General features: G+C 42.8%; 1 protein-coding gene and 1 pseudogene across 2 annotated transcripts in view; one reads left to right on the top strand and one right to left on the bottom strand.

Annotated features, from left to right (window-relative positions):
- Window positions 1-5,541, top strand: part of LOC129862331 (inositol 1,4,5-trisphosphate receptor type 2-like) — a 154,569-nt gene extending 149,028 nt beyond the window's left edge. For both annotated transcript variants that reach the window (XM_055933852.1, XM_055933853.1), the window contains exon 57: window positions 2,126-5,541. In XM_055933852.1, coding sequence (XP_055789827.1) covers window positions 2,126-2,209 — 84 coding nt within the window. In that variant the 3' untranslated portion in view covers window positions 2,210-5,541. The remainder of the gene's footprint in view (window positions 1-2,125) is intronic.
- Window positions 5,542-9,349: 3,808 nt separating this feature from the next.
- Window positions 9,350-18,320, bottom strand: LOC129862330 (sarcospan-like; annotated as a pseudogene).
- Between the last annotated feature and the right edge of the window lie 597 nt (window positions 18,321-18,917).

Raw genomic sequence — 18,917 nt, 5'->3', positions numbered from 1 at the left:
TTACTGTCGTTGAACAAGGCATTCATTTAGAGACTGAACAGGGCCGCACAACTCCAGTGTCATGTTCATTTTTGGCACGCAATGTTTGATGAGCGCTTCCTATTGGTTAAGTCCAAATAGGTTTTCCCCGTTTCAGTCCATGTTTGAGTGCTTGGTGCCTTATGAACACCGGTCAGTATTCGAGGGCCACCATCCTGTTGATTTTGTGGTTGTCCCTAGCACTTAACTGATCAATGGATTTCATTGATTGTTAAGAGTTTTTTCCACATGCTACGGACTTTCTTAATTTGTATTCCATTAAAAGTTCAGAAGCATCCACTGTGGCCCTTGAGGACCAGATCTATGCATTCAGCCTTCCACTATCTTTAACTCAGTGTAATATCCAAAGTTACATTTGATTCCAGTATATATCTTTTTAACCAGGGATTGAAATCAGCAACCCTGTGTTTCAGTGCTCAACCATACAGCCATATCTCTCTCCTCTCTGACCAAGAGGCTCTCAACTCCTTCATGACATCCCAAGGCACAGATCACCACGGGTCTACTCACTCCCATCACAATGGCCTATCATTCCTGCACGTTCACATGCACTTGTCATTTTCTCTGAGGTTATCATGCCTTTATGTACAAGGCAATTTCCCTCCCTGACCTTGGGCTAACTAGTTGTGTGCAGCAAGTAGTGTGACAGATCTCATCACTCACCATCACCTGATCATCACCCGATCATCACGACATCACCCGATCATCACGACACCATCATCACAACCACATCACCTGCCTCTCCTGCATGTGATCTCAAGGCAGTCACAGACCTCTCCTTGTGTGTTCCTGTTCTGCTGCCGTGAGTGAGTGAGTGAGTGAGTGAGTGAGTGAGTGAGTGAGTGAGTGAGTGAAAAACTTCAGATAGAGAAAATAGCAACCTTGGTAAAAAGCGAGCTGGAACTCATGGATGTGGTTTGTGAACACAGCCCTTTTATACTCAGGAAGAGAACTCAGGAAGAGAACACGGTTAAAACAGAGCTAGAACAGGACATGAGTCATGTGTTGATGTGGTTCCGATTCCTCATATATGGGCTAAACAATCTAAGTGCTGGTGTTCATGTTGACACAGACATTACTGTGTTTACCTAGGAGAGTTGTTAAGGACTCAAGTCAGACAATTGTTTCTGAAATATTACATAGAGCAGGGTGAATATGGAAGACAGGAAATCGAGGCTATTTGGCCCTTTACACTCGTACCTGTATACAGAATGAAAACAACAGATTTGGGCACAAATTGGAGCTCAGTGGCTCTACAGTAACATGCTATACATGACGTCAGAGCTCAAGCTTTGCACTTCACATTGCTGTATGGGTTTTGACTGACAGAAGATCTGAGCTTGAGCACCTCACGCGACACGAAGTTGACCCCATCCCTCCTGCTAATTGGGCAACTTTTTCAAATGTTTTGTCTGAGTGAGGGAAATGCTGTTAATTAAGAGGACTCTTATGTAAACTCAGCAAAAAAAGTGAACTGTGTCAACTGTGTTTATTTTCAGCAAACTTAACATGTGTAAATATTTGTATGAACATAACAAGATTCAACAACTGAGACATAAACTGAACACGTTCCACAGACATGTGACTAACAGAAATGGAATAATGTGTCCCTGAACAAAGGCGTGGGTCAAAATCAAAAGTAACAGTCAGTATCTGGTGTGGCCACCAGCTGCGTTAAGTACTGCAGTGCATCTCCTCATGGACTGCACCAGATTTGCCAGTTATTGCTGTGAGATGTTACCCCACGCTTCCACCAAGGCACCTGCACGTTCCTGGACATTTCTGGGGGGATAGAGTACAGGCCTCGGTGTAACGCTCATTCCTTCGACGATAAACACGAATCCGACCATCACCCCTGGTGAGACAAAACCGCGCCTCGTCAGTGAAGAGCACTTTTTGCCAGTCCCTTCTGGTCCAGCGATGGTGGGTTTGTGCCCATAGGCGGCGTTGTTGCCGGTGATGTCTGGTGAGGACCTGCCTTACAACAGGCCTACAAGCCCTCAGTCCAGCCTCTCTCAGCCTATTGCAGACAGTCTGAGCACTAGTTTATATTGAATAAGTTATTATTTCCTTCTCTTCTCCCCAGATGACAGAGCAGAGGAAGAACAAACAGATGATGGGCTTCCTGGGGCCTGCTGGGGTCAACAACCACCACATCCCAGCACACTGAGGGTAGTCCCCCTGCTAACAGAGAAAACTGCTGGAGGTACACAAAGGGGCCATAAACACGTGTGCGCACACACACACACACACACACACACACACACACACACACACACACACACACACACACACACACATACGTACACACACAATAGTATCAGATTTATGGGGCCTGCAGCCACTGGCCCACACGCATAATTTACTCAAACAGTGCTTTGTATTCAAAGCAAACAGTGCCTTGTTCTTAGACAGTGTACTGACTCCTCACCCAGCATCACCCTCTCACATATCACATAGAACAGTACAGTGATGTCTGCCTTTAGGACAGCACAGCTGCCCAGTCATACTGATCATCCCATGTCAGTCTTGCTGCTCTATGAGTGAGCCTCTGAATGAGATGCAAGGTATACCACACATTGGCCAGTGTCACTATGGCAGACTCCTGCAGACTGGAGGTCATGGGAGAGGGTTAAAGGTTAAGTACAGTGGCCCTATGGGCAGCAACGCTCTTTCTTCTGTATTCTCAGTGTACTGTGTCTGTCTGAGACTAAGATGAAGACAGAGACTGGGCTATAACGTAGGTCAGGTATTGGTACATTGGGTTGGTTGGTGTTATTCAATTCTCTTTGGACTTGAAAGGGGCTGCTCCTTGTATTACTGATAGGCCCTCTTTGGAAAGGGTGTACGTGTAACTTTACGGTGAAGTATTTTCTTCCTAGCCTGGTCTCAGATCTGTTTGTGTTGTCTTGCCAACTCCTACGAAAATGATAATTGGAGTTGGTAATACCGCACAAACAGATGTGGGACCAGGTTATTCTCTTTGGATATGTTTTAATATAACCTGTTAAATTGTGAACGGAACTGGAGTATTACATTTTTTATATTTTGGAATTAGAAATGGAACATTGATCAACTTACCGCCTGGCTGCCTTGGGGGGTAACATTGATCAACTTACCGCCTGGCTGCCTTGGGGGGTAACATTGATCAACTTACCGCCTGGCTGCCTTGGGGGGTAACATTGATCAACTTACCGCCTGGCTGCCTTGGGGGGTAACATTGATCAACTTACCGCCTGGCTGCCTTGGGGGGTAACATTGATCAACTTACCGCCTGGCTGCCTTGGGGGGTAACATTAATCAACTTACCGCCTGGCTGCCTTGGGGGGTAACATTGATCAACTTACCGCCTGGCTGCCTTGGGGGGTAACATTGATCAACTTACCGCCTGGCTGCCTTGGGGGGTAACATTGATCAACTTACCGCCTGGCTGCCTTGGGGGGTAACATTGATCAACTTACCGCCTGACTGCCTTGGGGGGTAACATTGATCAACTTACCGCCTGGCTGCCTTGGGGGGTAACATTGATCAACTTACCGCCTGGCTGCCTTGGGGGGTAACATTGCTTTGTCATCTCAATCATTATGACTGTGATAGTCAATGTTCTCAATATCCTGCACTTTAAAAATAACGTACAACTGGAGAAACGGATTTGCATATGATGTTACTTTGCCTTTTGTTTTACACTTTACTTGAACTCGCTGCCATAATGCTTCATACCAGTTTCATTAACATGTCGTAAAGCTTCATAGAATGTGTCAGGTCTCCAGGATATACTATGCCAATGTTATGACACATATACATTTACATGTATTGTGGTATTTAGCCTTATGCTATGAAGCTTCACGGCATGTTTACGACGAGTTCAACTAAAGTGTTGTCGCCTTTTCTCTCAGAAGTCTCCTCCGTGATAATGCAATCCCTGAACAGCATTACGACTTTCTATTCATATTGTACATAGTCTATAAATAACAGAATGAAAAGAAAATGTATATGAAGATAATCTGATTATCTGTACGGAATTTACTTGAAATGCCTTGAGTCTTAAATCCTATATTGGTACAGAATGTAGTCAGGAGGATTGATTTGAAAATCATGTGCTTGTGTCCAATACAGTAGATCGTCTTAGTAACTCACTCGTGTTGATAGAGATGTTTGATCATAATGTAATCGTGGTGTGCGTCCCAAATGGCCCCCTGTTTCCTATGTAGTGCCCTACTTTTGACCAGGGCCTAGAGGGCTCAAGTAGGTGCTTCTGGGCCCTGGTCAAAAGTAGGGCAATATATAGAGAATATATTGCTATTTGGGACATAGGCATCAACTCATCTCATACTGTAATGATCATTCTCAATGGTTTGTTAGGGGTTCAAACAGTGAAGCTGTGAGAAGCCCTATTGTATTTGTTGGCGTTCATTATTATACATCTTCTTCCGCAAAGGAAAATGAATACCCACATTCCTGTAAGGCCTTAGAGGGTGCAATTTGGCATGATGGTAAAGGCCCATGGGCCCCACACCCTCTCAAGCAATGCCATGTCAATTGGACTCGTGGTGGCGTTATAACAAGCGATTGAAGATGCAAACTTTGAAAGGTCATGTCCCTTACCCCGTTTGAGTCATGAAATTCAGTACATAGGTCCCTCTCCTCACAAGGAATGAATTTGCTTCAATGACGCATAAGGTTTTCCATGATGGATTTTCTACCATTTCCAATTTTTTGATAAACATTTAAAACGCTACTCATCTGGCATCGAATGACCGATATGCATGAAACTTGATACATGGTATCTATGTACCAAGTTCTCTCTAAGCAATATTTTACAGGATAGCATCTCAAACAACATGGCCGCTAGTGACCAATAAACATTTAAGTTGGCGTGACCTGGCACATAAATGCATATAAATCAGACACAGATATTTGTATTGTAACAACTTCAAACACATGTTCCAAACACTGTCAAAACTCAACATATGCAAGCACATTTAGATCAATCACAAAGTGGCACTGTCAGGGGCACATGATTATATCTCTTGATCTGTTTCACTCAGATTGATGAAATTTGGCACACACGCTCAGGGATCTGGGTGTAGCTAACTTGTAGAGTATGGTTAGGTTTCCTGTAAAAACAGGAAAAAACAATCATGCAAGCTCATTGGCTTATAGTGGCCATGTTGTTTGAGCTAGAGTCTTTGAAAATATGTTGTTTAAAGATGTTCATAGATGCTATGTACCAAATTTGTTGCCAATTGGTCAAGCTATTTTCTGTTGTCATTTTTAACTCTTGTAACTCAGCCATGTAACTCAGTCACATGGAATTCAATTTAATATGTGTGTATAAAACTTGTTTGTCTGTAAATGTTTTTATCTTCCACAATCACATGACAGTATGAGAGTATGTATGCACTTCAGAGGGGAATGCCCTTTGACACTTTTCTGTAAACAGTGTGGTGTGTTTTATGTTGATCAAATGCTATATTGTAATAAATCTATGATAAGATGAGACTGGATGTTTCTGCCTTGAGTTGATCACTGTCTCTGTGTATTTAGTCAGCCATCTTGGGGTTGAATAATTGTTGTTTTGGGGTTGAAATTCATGTTTGTCCTACTGTTGTGGGCCACCTACACACCCAAATAGACACTCATTTACTCACACGGATCATGAACCCAGAATGGGACCTTTAGCCCCCCTAACAGCACCACTGGTTCAGTGGCATTAGTGTCAGGTTTTACCACATGGTCAGATCCTGCGGTCATCTGCAATTGATCAACGCTCACAGTAAACATCATGCTTTATTTAGCCCTGATCACACTGCAACTATTCTGCTTCTTCCATCTAATTAACTGGATAAGAACAGCTAGTTAACACACATTAGATGCCTGATGTTGACTTTGGGTCAGCAGGAATACAGTCGAGTTATAACAAAATAAAGATGACCAAAAAAAACTGTAAAATAAATAATATACATACTGAGCTATATTGTATGCTAAAACAAACAGGACAGGGCTCACGTTCAGAGATGGCCCGGTTATGTTTTGTTAGTGTTGACTCTGGCGGGGCTGCGTTGGCTCATGCCGCCTTTGTGAGACAGCTGTTAAAATGAGCTGCACGTGGTGTCATAATAACCCACAGCTGTCACTGAGCAAGGCAGGAAGGGGAAAGTCCAGCATATCTGAAATGCTCTGACTATGAGGTGAGGGGAAGGAGGGAAGGGAAGGCTAGAGGGAGTGATGGGGCTTGCCACCCCTGAATCTGTCTACTGTATGGCACAGTCATAAACATCCACTGCTTTGTTTTTTTATTTTATTTCAATGATGTGAGCAGCTGGGGACAATTTCAGCCATATATTCTCAAAAATATTGCTCATACAATTATAATGCCAGCAGCATACCACCCTGCATACCACTACAGGCTTGCTTCTGAAGCTAAGCAGGGTTGGTCCTGGTCAGTCCCTGGATGGGAGACCAGATGCTGCTGGAAGTGGTGTTGGAGGGCCAGTAGGAGGCACTCTTTCCTCTGGTCTAAAAAATATCCCAATGCCCCAGGGCAGTGATTGGGGACACTGCCCTGTGTAGGGTGCCGTCTTTCGGATGGGACGTTAAACGGGTGTCCTGACTCTCTGAGGTCATTAAAGATCCCATGGCACTTATCGTAAGAGTAGGGGTGTTAACCCCGGTGTCCTGGCTAAATTCCCAATCTGGCCCTCAAACCATCATGGTCACCTAATAATCCCCAGTTTACAATTGGCTCATTCATCCCCTTCCTCTCCCCTGTAACTATTCCCCAGGTCGTTGCTGCAAATGAGAACGTGTTCTCAGTCAACTTACCTGGTAAAATAACGGTAAAATAAATAAATAAATAAATAAATAAATAATGGTAAGGCAGATACCACCATAGTTAATGTACTGCTTTGTACCAGCTTCTGTTGGGCATGTCCTGCCAGTGGACTACTGTATTGTACAGTAGTTAGAACTGTAGTGGTGTACGGTGCTGCTCCGGTCTTTCCACTGTCTGTGCTGCTCATAGTCTGAGAACATACTGATGTTATGACCCACTTCCAGGTCAATGTCTCTTACTGTACACTTGTGATTCTGAGGAACTGACTGGAATGACTCTTAGAATTCTTAGTCTCTCATATGACTATGACTGGGTTCACTAGTAGTGGATTGGGCCAGGTACACTGTATTTCCATGGTCCATTCTACAGTGATCATTCTACATGTTTTGTGCATGAGAACAACACGATGTGCGCACGTGAGCTTAGACACAATTGGACACCGGCCATCTTTGAGTTTCTTGACACTGGCAGTCCCCGCCCAAAGTCACGTGTTGTTCTGTCAGGGTGACCTCGAACCCACCCAATATTAGTAGGACAATATGCCATAAACCCCTCTGAGACTCAGCCACGCTAATGTTTGGATGTTGGGTTTATTGAATGGTTGTTGGAAGCATATGTTTTAGATGTTGCAGTGTGACAAACGAAGGTGTTTTTGTGTTGCAGTGGGACAAAAGAAAAACAAGTATTTTCAAATAATGTTGACACGTTCTTTTGACAGTTTCAGTTATGCCAGGTGCATGTGGCCATTACTGAAGTGAAGCGTCTCAATAACAGAAGTGTATCACACATTGGTGATTTAGCTTGTTTTCATTTCATTTTAGAGTTACTTGAAAGTGTTCTGCTCCCACTGTAAGTGAAGGTTGATCCAATAAAGTAATTGATCACCTTATTGATCTCCTACAATCATCTCCCCTCTCAAAGGCTCTGAAGAAATTCACAGGACACCAGATCACATATCTGTTTCTACCCTTCACAGATCTATGACCATTTCAAGCAGGTGTTTGTGTTTTCAAAGGAAGAAAAACACATTTTGTGGGAGGGAAAGAACTCTTTACTGCCGGTTGTATAAATACACTTCCCTCGTGATGGGCTGCATGTTACTTCCTGTGTCTTGCTGTGGGGATGATGAGGCGGTATGGTCACATGGTAGTTCATACACCCTCAGGCCAATCAAAACACAACAAACATCAGGGCTGTTTTCATTAGGGCACACCCTAGTAGTCCCTCCCGGTTTAAGTATTTTTTCATCCGTTTGGTGTCTAATGAACAAGGCCCAGGCCTTCTAACGCCATTTAACTTTCTCACTTAATATGATAACATGCTGCTGGAGTGTATTTTTGCAGTCCAATATGTCTGGTGGTGTCATGCTTTTCCCTTGGAGGGGTATGGTTAGAGACACAGATCCCTTATCCCTTCCAGTAATGGAATGAAAAGACTCCAGCTCAGATAGTTATTATGCTTCCCTCGAAAGCTGTCTGCTGTCTTCAGTGATAGCTAGGTGGGATACTGTAGCTCTAAGGCAAAACGCATTCATTCATTCATTCACATGTTTTTAATCAACAGTATTTCAGAATTGGGTTAAACAGTAGAAGTAGGATTGCATGTGACATACATAATAAAACTGTGATTCATGGACTTAAGTCAACACCATTTATTCAAGGTAAATGTGAATCTAAGCTAAAAGGCATAGAAAATGGACATTGGCAGTCGTTTTTTCTTTAATGTACATGTAAATTACTTAAACGCTCACCACTTAAATCCCCAGTAATAAGGTATCTATTGAAGATTAAACAGATTTCTCAGTTTTCAAACCCTTCTCTTCATGTAGTATGTACAAAGAGTTGACCATAGTATCTGCATTGTACAGTAAATACCATATTACAACCCACCACTAGTTAACGCTAATGCATCACGTTTCTCTTTCTCATTCTGCTCTAGTCTCCGGTTGTGTCGTGTGATTTATGAACCACAAAAGTTGATTTTTACATAAGGCAAATCTCTCTCAACTTGAGACAACTGATTTAACATACGGTCTTCACTATTGAAGGGAGTGGGACACTGTCCTGCTGAATTAGCCAATGAGCCATGTAAACATAATTTCCCTCTTCGGATGGCACGTCCAGCTGTCCATCCATGTACCACTTCGGTAGTTTGGTGTCTTTTCTTCATCTATTAGAAATATCTCATGTAGCATTGGCAACTACGAGTACAAAGTTATCCTTACAGTATATAAAAGTCATTCAAAATGCCATTATAGAAAACGTCAACGACCCCAAAATGTTAATATGATTGAGAACAACCTAAACACACACTTATGCACACACCAAAAGGTTTTTGTAATACATCTGTCCATTCGAGAAGAATGAGTGAAGATTCTGATTGGCTGATCTCTCAATACTCTACCCTCAATAGTGGCATCATCATGGGCTAACTCATCATGACATCATCATGGGCCTCTTCTTCCTACAACTCCCATCAGACCTTCTACCAGTGATGGAAGGAGGGCGAGCCCATCTGCAGCTCCACGAAGAACACTTGATAGCGGTGCTTCCACATGACGAAAGCCCCCAAGGCACATACCAGTGCTTGGATCAGGTTCAGGGCAATCTGAAGCAGGAAGTACAGCTTCAGGGTGCCAGTGACCGCTCCACAGTTGTTGACCTTCGTGTAGGGGAAGGTCCTGGCGATAGGATCGTGGGGGTTCAGGGTGCACACGCAGTCGTCGCCCACCTCCAGGCAGCTGAAGCCGTTGGTCTGGGCGTAGTGGTGGCCAACGAAGGCCATGACCAGGGCAGAGAGGACCAGGCCCATGGCGCACAAGATAAGGTACAGCAGCTGGAGGTGCAGAGGAGACGAGGTGAGCTAGTTTAGTATAGCATAGAATATCTAAGCATAGTGGGGATTCCAGGGCCGGGGATACATTTTTAGAGGGAGGTCATCATTAATCCTTAAGGACAACAGCAGGGTCATGTTCTGCAGGCATGCAATGAAATTACTTGAAACAGAGGACAGACTACGAATGACAACACTGTTTCAAAGCATTTTCCCTGTTGGAGCCTATTAAACATGACTCTAGTTGTCTACACTAAGACAACTGGAGTTTTATGTATTTTACGCTACTTACTGTAATACATTTAAATGACTGAATGACAGCAAAAAAATCTAATGCAATCTGATCTTTTTACTTCTGATTTATGTGATATTCAGAAGTCAAAAGATTAGATTCCATGTGTTATTTTTACTGTTTACACATCAGGGAAAAGATCAGATAGGTTTCAGATATGCAAATAATTGGCAAAATATCTGAATTGGGCTGCCTGTGTAAAAGTCACGCCAATCAGTAATTGAATGTGTTACAGTAAGCAGAGTAAAGACATACAACTCCAGTTGTCTTTTCCCTTATGTGTAAAAAGCAGAAAAACACATGGAATATGTTCTTTTCACTTTCGATTTATACCACCTCTATATGTGGATCTGAATCCTGATACAAACCTGATGATCCATATGCGACACTCTGGTCATTATTTTGCTTTGCTCATGACCTACCATTTCCATGACAACCACCCCAATATTTAAAGGAACAGTGACCAGAAATGAGCATTCCATCCGTGTGCTACTTCAGAGGCAACATCAGTGTGAATGCGCAAATTTGATGTGGGTCACATGTAAAAGTGTAGACAGAAAAAAATCAGATTTAGATTTTTAGGTTGGCTGTGTAAACACAGTCTTCGTGAACAAGGTATGCCCACTCTCTAGCCATATCCAAATAGGTTTGTCTGCTAACAATTAACTCCTCGCACAGTGGCCAATAAATACCTGCAGGTCCTGGCTATCGGCCAGAGGTAGAACCTGACCCTAAGAGACAGAGCAGGGCTGTCTTAAAGGGGTACTTCACCACTTTATAACCTCATTCATTATGTCCAGCCGTACCATACCAGTGTGTATATATTTTAAAACGTCAATATTTTACATGTCAAAAAGATACAAAGAAAATGACCCCCTTTGATGTTATTGGGAGTTATTTTAAAAATAATTCAGTTATTTTCACACAAAACATTCCAGTTGGAAGTATCCCTTTAATGGAGGACTGACTGCTTAAAGTAGTGTTCATGTGAGAATCCCCTGCAGCTACCATCCACTGTACCTTTATCCACATGTTGTGGGTATGTACACATTATGTAAATGATGTCTAAAAATACAGCTTGATAATGTGCGAGAGGGGCTTTGTGTGGTTTATGTAATTGGAGTGTACAATCCCAATAACACTAGCCCTTCATCTAAATCCACAGGTTACGTAACATAGCCATGATTCGCTCAGTATTTGTTTTCCGGTACACGCCGCTTATAGCATTATGTCATGTTTGATGTTTGCTTAATTTGAAATGGTGTTTATGTTTATTTAAAAACCACTGTGAAATATGGAGAATTAAAGTACATCATGAGATGTATTGTACTGTGCTGAACCAAAGCGTGCTAGAAGCACTTCACAAAGCCTTTTATATAGCTGTACTCACGTGTTATGTTACGCTATGAACTTTAGGAAGACATGAAGAAGGCCAAAATAGGGACAATCTTTTGTTGCAAACATTTACACCACGGAATGTAGATTGTATTACTTTTTTAATATATTGGTCAGCTTATACACGTTATAAGACTACTTCTACATACATTTTGAGTGGAGGAAGTCCACCTGTGAAAATGTAATATTTGGACGATGCTCCCCATTCTGGCATCTCTGCACTGCCTCCCAGTCTCACTCAGAATTGAATTCAAAACCGTCCTGCTGACATTCCAGTGCATCCATGGCACATGTTGAATGCACCGAGGTGTCTGTATAAACTACAAGCACACAGCTTGGACATCCATGCATACCACACAAGACATGCCACCAAAGGTCTCTTCACAATCTCCAAGTTAAATTAAGACTATGGGAGGGCACAGTACTACATAGAGCCATGGCTACATGGAACTATTCCACATCAGGTAACTGATGCAAGCAGTAGAATCAGATATAAAAAACAGATAAAAATACACCTTATGGAACAGCAGGGACTGTGAAGAGACACATACACATGATAAGACACGCACTCTACACACACGTACACATGTATGTTGTATTGTAGATATGTGATAGTAGAGTAGTGGCCTGAGGGAACACAGTGTGTTGGGAAAAGTTTTATGAAATGTCATGTAAAATGTTTAATTGTTTATAACTGCCTTAATGTTGCTAGACCCCAGGAAGAGTAGATGCTGCCTTGGCAGGAACTAATGGGGATCCTTAATAATTACAAATACCTCAAACAACTGCTGCTATCCCATAATCTCACTGCAACCTCAGATTGCATGATAGCCTACTCCTCCACATCCCCAGGACCAAGCTCTGCTCCATGGGGGATTGGGCTTTCTGCTCGACCGCCCCCGCGCCTCTGAAATGCTCTCCTGGTCCACGTGAAGGCACCATAGACTCTGGGCTCCTTTAAAAATTGCCTAAAAACCCTCCTCTTAAGGAAGGCATTCGGTTAGTTATAGCTGTTTTCTTTGTTGTCTTTGTCCTTGTAGCGTCAGCTGTGTTCTCTGTGCCAGTGGCCCTGTCTAGTTGTCCTTTTTTGTCCACGTCTCTTGTTTTTAGTGCACTCACTGTATCACTTCGAGAGAGTTTTTCGCATTATATATTCAATGTATTATTAATTGGTTGGAAAATCCAATTGCCTACATTGTATGGCCAATTAAATGAAACGATCAAGTCATGTCCAATAACTGTGCTCATCTACCCATAGGCTTCCTACAGAGTCTTGCCAATAGACATGTTGTGTTCTGCATTTCTCTGTATGGCCCTATACATACAGTATCACCTTTATGGTTCAACCATACAACCCTACAATCAGACATGGGTTCAAATCATATTTGAAATAAATTAAAATACTTTATCTGAGCTTCACTAAGCTTGCCTGTTGCAATGGAACTGAAAGAACAGTTGTAAAAGTACAAACCCTGTCCATATGGCACTCTAGCCAGGCTAAAGCAAGTATTCAAAAGATTATAAATAGTATTTGAAACCAGGTCTGCATACAGTTATGTCAATGTGACAATCAATGTTCTCTGTGCTGTAGTATATTGGCCCTACACATTACTTTAAATCAGATCCAACTGACTAAGTACAACCTTTGTATGGTTGATTTGAACGGGGGGCGTGCGTTTAGTAATGAATGGTATTCTGGTCTATAAATAGTACTAATCATCCCATTAGAGAGACCAGTTTATCTTGGTCTCCGCTCAGTTGGACAGGAAATTGTCAGAGGGCATGTGGCATGGGAAGCCGTGGGAAGTAGGGGTGCTGAGGGTGCTGCAGCACCCTCCGATAAATAGGAAAAATATATACAGTACCAGTTGAAGGTTTGGACACACCTACTCATTCAATGGGTTTTCTTTATTTTTACTATTTTGTACATTGTAGAATAACAGAGAAGACCTCAAAACTATGAAATAACACATATGGAATCATGTAGTAACGAAAAAAGTGTTAAACAAATCGAAAAATACTTTAGATTTCAGACTCTTCAAAGTAGCCACCCTTTGCTTTGATGACAGCTTTGCACACTCTTGGCATTCTCTCAACCAGCTTCATGAGGAATGATTTTCCAACAGTCTTGAAGAAGTTCCCAGATATGCTGAGCCCTTGTTGGCTGCTTTTCTTTCACTCTGCGGTCCAACTCATCCCAAACCATCTCAGTTGGGTTGAGGTCAGGTGATTGTGGAGGCCAGGTCATCTAATGCAGCACGCCATCACTCTCCTTCTTGGTCAAATAGCCCTTACACAGCCTGGAGGTGTGTTGAGTCAATGTCCTGTTGAAAAACAAATTATAGTCCTACTAAGCGCAAACCAGATGGGATGGCGTATCGCTGCAGAATGCTGTGGTAGCCATGATGGTTAATTGTGCCTTGAATTCAAAATAAATCACCGACAGTGTCACCAGCAAAGCACCATCACACTACCTCCAACATGCTTCACGGTGGGAACCACACATGCAGAGATCATCTGTTCACCTACTTTGCGTCTCACAAAGACACAGCGATTGGAACCAAAAATCTTGCATTTGGACTCATCAGACCAACGGACAGATTTCCACCGGTCTAATGTCCATTGCTCATGTTTCTTGACCCAAGCAACTATCTTATTATTATTGGTGTCCTTTAGTAGTAGTTTCTTTGCAGCAAATCGACCATGAAGGCCTGATTCACGCGGTGAAGCATGGAGGAGGAGGTATGATGGTGTGGGTTTGCTTTGATGGGGATGCTGTCAGTAACTTTTTTGGTTACTACATGTTTCCATGTGTGTTATTTTATAGCTTTGATATCTTCACTATTATTCTACAATGCAGAGAATAGTAAGCATAAAGAAAAACCCTTGAATGAGTAGATGTGTCCAAACTTTTGACTGGTATTGCATATCGACAGCACCCCCACCCTAAATTATCTTCCCGCGGCCATGGCATGTGGGTCTCACCTTGGCAATGAATTGCATGGAGGTACTCTCATCTGGTAGGTACGTAATGCAGTAGAGGAGGAAGCCCAGCAATGAGACCACACACAACTAGAATAACAGAGAACACAGTAGGAAATTTATTTAGTGAGGGTCATTCTCTAAATGATATGCTTTGCAAAATATACTTGTATACTTTAAGTTAATCATTCTTTAATGTTGGATTTAGAAATACAAAGACTGCTTTAAGGGAAAGGAAAAGAGGGAAACCTAGTCAGTTGTACAACTGAATGCATTCAACTGAAATGTGTCTTCTGCATTTAACCAACCCCTCAATCAGAGAGGTGCGGAGGGCTGCCTTAAACAACATCCACGTCTTCGGCGCCCATGGAACAGTGGGTTAACTGCCTTGCTCAGTGGCAAGACATAAGGGTTCATGCATGCTCATGAAAGTCTTACATTGCATCATTATGCATGCATGCTTTAAGTAAATAGTTACCAGTACATGATCACTGCTTTTTTATTTTCTGAATGGCATATGTGTTATTGGGAAACTGAATCTATTCGGATCTGATAAACACCAAGTGTTGCCATGGTGCTCTAAGCCACACACACGCAAACCTCTTATCTTATTTGCTGCTGAGAGGGGCCTCTTCAACCCTCTTCAAGCTGTTCATCCCAAGTTCACTATTAATATTCTGCACTTTCAGCATCAGCTTGTCATCTGATTACATTCTTACTGCTATGGCAAAACAGTTTTCCTCCTCTCTGGCAATGACACACACGCTCTCTCAGAGAATATTAGAGTCTTGTGACTAACATGCAGCATCTAATTGAATTATTTTAAGCGGTGAGGAATCAGAATTCTCTTGAAGGATCTTGGTGAACTCAGTGTTTTTCACCGGGCGGTAAAACTCCGAATGGATGTTCCCTGTGTGTACTAAGACTTCCGATTGCACACATCTGTACACACTGTAATTAGGGCTAATGGGAAGCTGAGAGAAAACAACATGTTTTCTCCTGTACAGAGATGCAACCTCTCGTGGACAACATGATTTTGTTAAAGAAATGCTCATGTTCACCACTAGAAAGTCAATGCTATAGATAGTAGAGAAAAACACATAGACCCCTGTGTTATCATTAGTAGGCCTCTATCGCCTTGGGGCTGAAAGCGTTCATTATTGTTGTTTCTATAGAGTAAAATATTATTTGTTGTAGCATGAGAATATTCCAAATTCAATATAGAAATGCTGTATCTTATGTAACTTGTATTACTCCTTAGCAGAACTTCAGTGGAAATCCTGACTACATGTTAATACAATGAATACAATGTTAATACAATGAATAAGGTAAAGTGTTACATTCTATTGTTTTCAGTATTATTTGCTTTATTTATCTGAAGACATTAGCTAACTAGGATTGAGGTAAGAGGCTAAGAGCCATAACGCTGACTGGCATTCTAGACTTGTTGTTTTCCTTGCAAGCCAAGTACTTTTACTTTTACAAGGCCAAAGTCTTGCCATGATTACAGTTGGGGAAAAGTTTGAAACTTGTTACAGCCCTTTAAGCCGGTATACTGCTTCTACGAGATAGATCTAATCAACAGTCAGCGAGTGAGGGAGCAAATGTGAAAATAACATCAAGCTAATTGCTAGTAGTCAAAATGTTTACATTTAGAATGTCACCCAATGTGTTCAATGAGACTGAGGGGAACTTTCCCTTTTAAACACTGAGATTCTAACTGCTACTGAAAAGGCAGTAAAACATGATAACCCTAATTTTGACTTTAGATGGAGATTATGTAAGATGAAGTGTGAATAGAGAGATGAGACTAGGCTGATGAGGTGTATACTGTATGTGTACATGCAGTCAGGGCAAGGTGGAAATACAACAGGGACAATGTGACAAGTCTATGCAGAAGGACATACGGCGTACAAACTGAAGAGGTAGCAATTAGTAATGTACAAGAGGGCCATGCAAATGTGTTGAGACAAATATGGAGATGAGATATGTACATATGTCTGTGTGCTAGAGTCATACAGATGTGTTTATTTACATCATTAGGCCATGCATGCAGTGAAGGTAGAAGAGAAGTCCATTCAGCTACATTCCAGTGGATGAGGTGGTACAGCCCAGTGTCCATGCATCTATTGTAGGTGAAGTGCATGGGAGGCACAGTAGGTAGAGGATCAGGACAGGTATCCATGACATACAGTCAAGCAGTGAGGTGAGACTGGACAGAGGCAGAAACCATAGTGGCCAAACTGAGTGTCTATGCATGTAGATACACAAGGTTGCATTGACAGTGGTAGACCTGATCACCGACGACGATGAGACAGCCTATAGGGAGGTCAGAGATCTGTCAGTGTGGTGCCAGGACAACAACCTCTCCCTCAACGTCAGCAAGACAAAGGCGCTGATCGTGGACTACAGGAAAAGGAGGGCCGAGCAGGCCCCTCTCCACATCAACAGGGCTGTAGTGGAGCGGCTCATGAGCGTTAAGTTCCTCTGTGTCCACATCACTAAGGATCTATCATGGTTCACACACACCAACATACGACAACGCCTCTTCCCCCTCAGCAGGCTGAAAAGATTTGGCATGGGCCCTCAGATCCTCAAAATGTTCTACAGCTGCACAATTGAGAGCATATTGACTGGCTGCATCACCTCTTGGTATGGCAACTGCTTGGCATCCGACCACAAGGCGTTACAGAGAGTAATGTCGACGGCCCAGTACATCACTGAGGTCGAGCTCCCTGCCATCCAGAACTTCTACACCGGGCGGTGTCAGAGGACAGCTCTAAAAATGTTCAGACTCGAGCCATCCAAGTCATAGACTGTTCTCTCTGCTACCGCACGGCAAGCAATACCGATGCACCAAGTCTGGAACAACAGGACCCTGAACAGCTTCTACACCAAGCCATAATATTGCTAAATAGGTAGTTAACCAAATAGCTACCCGGACTATCTGCATTGACCTTTTTTGCACTGACGTTTTTGACTCATCACATACGCTGCTGCTACTGTTAATTATATATCCTGTTGCCTAGTCACTTTATTCCTAGTTATATGTACATATCTACCTCAATTACCTCGTACCCCTGCACATCGACTCTGTACTAGTTACCCCATAGATATATCCAAGTTATTGTTACTAATTGCGTATTTATTATTATTTTTATTGTGAAGTGTTATTACTTTTCTATTATTTCTCTTTTATTTCTCTCTTCATTGTTGGGAAGGGCCCGTAAGCAAGCATTTCACTGTTAGTCTATACCTGCTGTTTACGAAGCGCGTGACAAATAACATTTGATTTGATTTGTTAGACGATGAGGATCCATGCAGTCATGTAGTGAGGTCAGATGGACATAGGGACCAGAGAAAGATAAGGCAAAGGCCCATGCAGCTACAACAGTGGCACTATGCCATATACAAGGATGCCAGCCAAGTGTGGGGTCTTCCTGGCCAGGAGCGAGGGGCTGATTGTGACCATGAGGAAGGCCACGGCTGTGATAGCCACCCCCAGCAGCAACTGCAGCAGGGCGATGAGTAGGGGACAGTGACAGCCACAGCACTTGTGGGAGTTCTCGGGTGCTGGGCCTCCATCCTCGGCCTTCACCTCTTTCTTCTCTGATGGGGGGTGCTCCTCTTCTCTCTTCCTCCGGATCCCTTCTTCCCTTCTCCCATTCTTCACCTTCTGTCAGGGAGCTGCGACAAGCACTTCTTCTTCAGCTTCTCGGGAGGTGGTTTTCTCTCTCTTTCCTTTCCCGTTCATTTGTTTGTCAGTCTCTTACCGTCGTGCTGTCTGTCGGGTGTGCTGCCTGCCGCGCCCCGCGCCCCGCGTTCCCTTCCTCTTCCTGCTCAGGGTTCCTCTCAGCATAAGCCCAGCTCTGCTGCTAGGCTATTTGGAACCAGAGAAGCCTCTGAACTAATATGGAAAACATTTAGAGCAGATTCCTGGAGCTGCTCTGGCGCCACTTAGCAGAGCAGCAGCACATTGAAGAAAAATAAGAGGAGGAGGGGGGGGGGGGGGGGCACAAAGGGGGACTTCAACACATGACCAGACATCAGTGATCAGACATCAGTTACATAGAAAATAAAACTAAATAATGTTTGCTGTAATCGGAAATAGAAAGCAATTAGCAGTTAGGGGTTAAAGAAAGATTGGCACAGAAAAGTCAGCCACGTCATTCTCGAATGAGAGCGATTGGATCCCTGTTGTCAACACCGTTACACGCACAGTTGGGCCAAGTGGTGGAAGCCAAAGTCACATGATTTAGTGGAAGAGGTAATGTGATCAGGAGACATGTGAGGGCATTACTGTAGCTCTGATCCTCTATTAAAATGATCAAAACGTGGATTAATTAGTCCAATTACAGTTCAGTCTCAAGGGTATAAGGAATTTTGGGGTGTTTTATTCCAAATAAATAGCAATGCCAAAGTAATGGAATTAGTCATAACATTATTATATGGTTTCAGAGCAACATTTAAAATTAAAGTAAATAATTAAATGCACAACCTCTAAATTGTCAAATCTTTCACAACATTACTTATGAATAGATT

This window comes from Salvelinus fontinalis, chromosome 9, assembly GCF_029448725.1.
Source record: "Salvelinus fontinalis isolate EN_2023a chromosome 9, ASM2944872v1, whole genome shotgun sequence".
Lineage (NCBI taxonomy): Eukaryota > Metazoa > Chordata > Actinopteri > Salmoniformes > Salmonidae > Salvelinus > Salvelinus fontinalis.
This window is presented reverse-complemented; position numbering and strand designations above follow the sequence as displayed.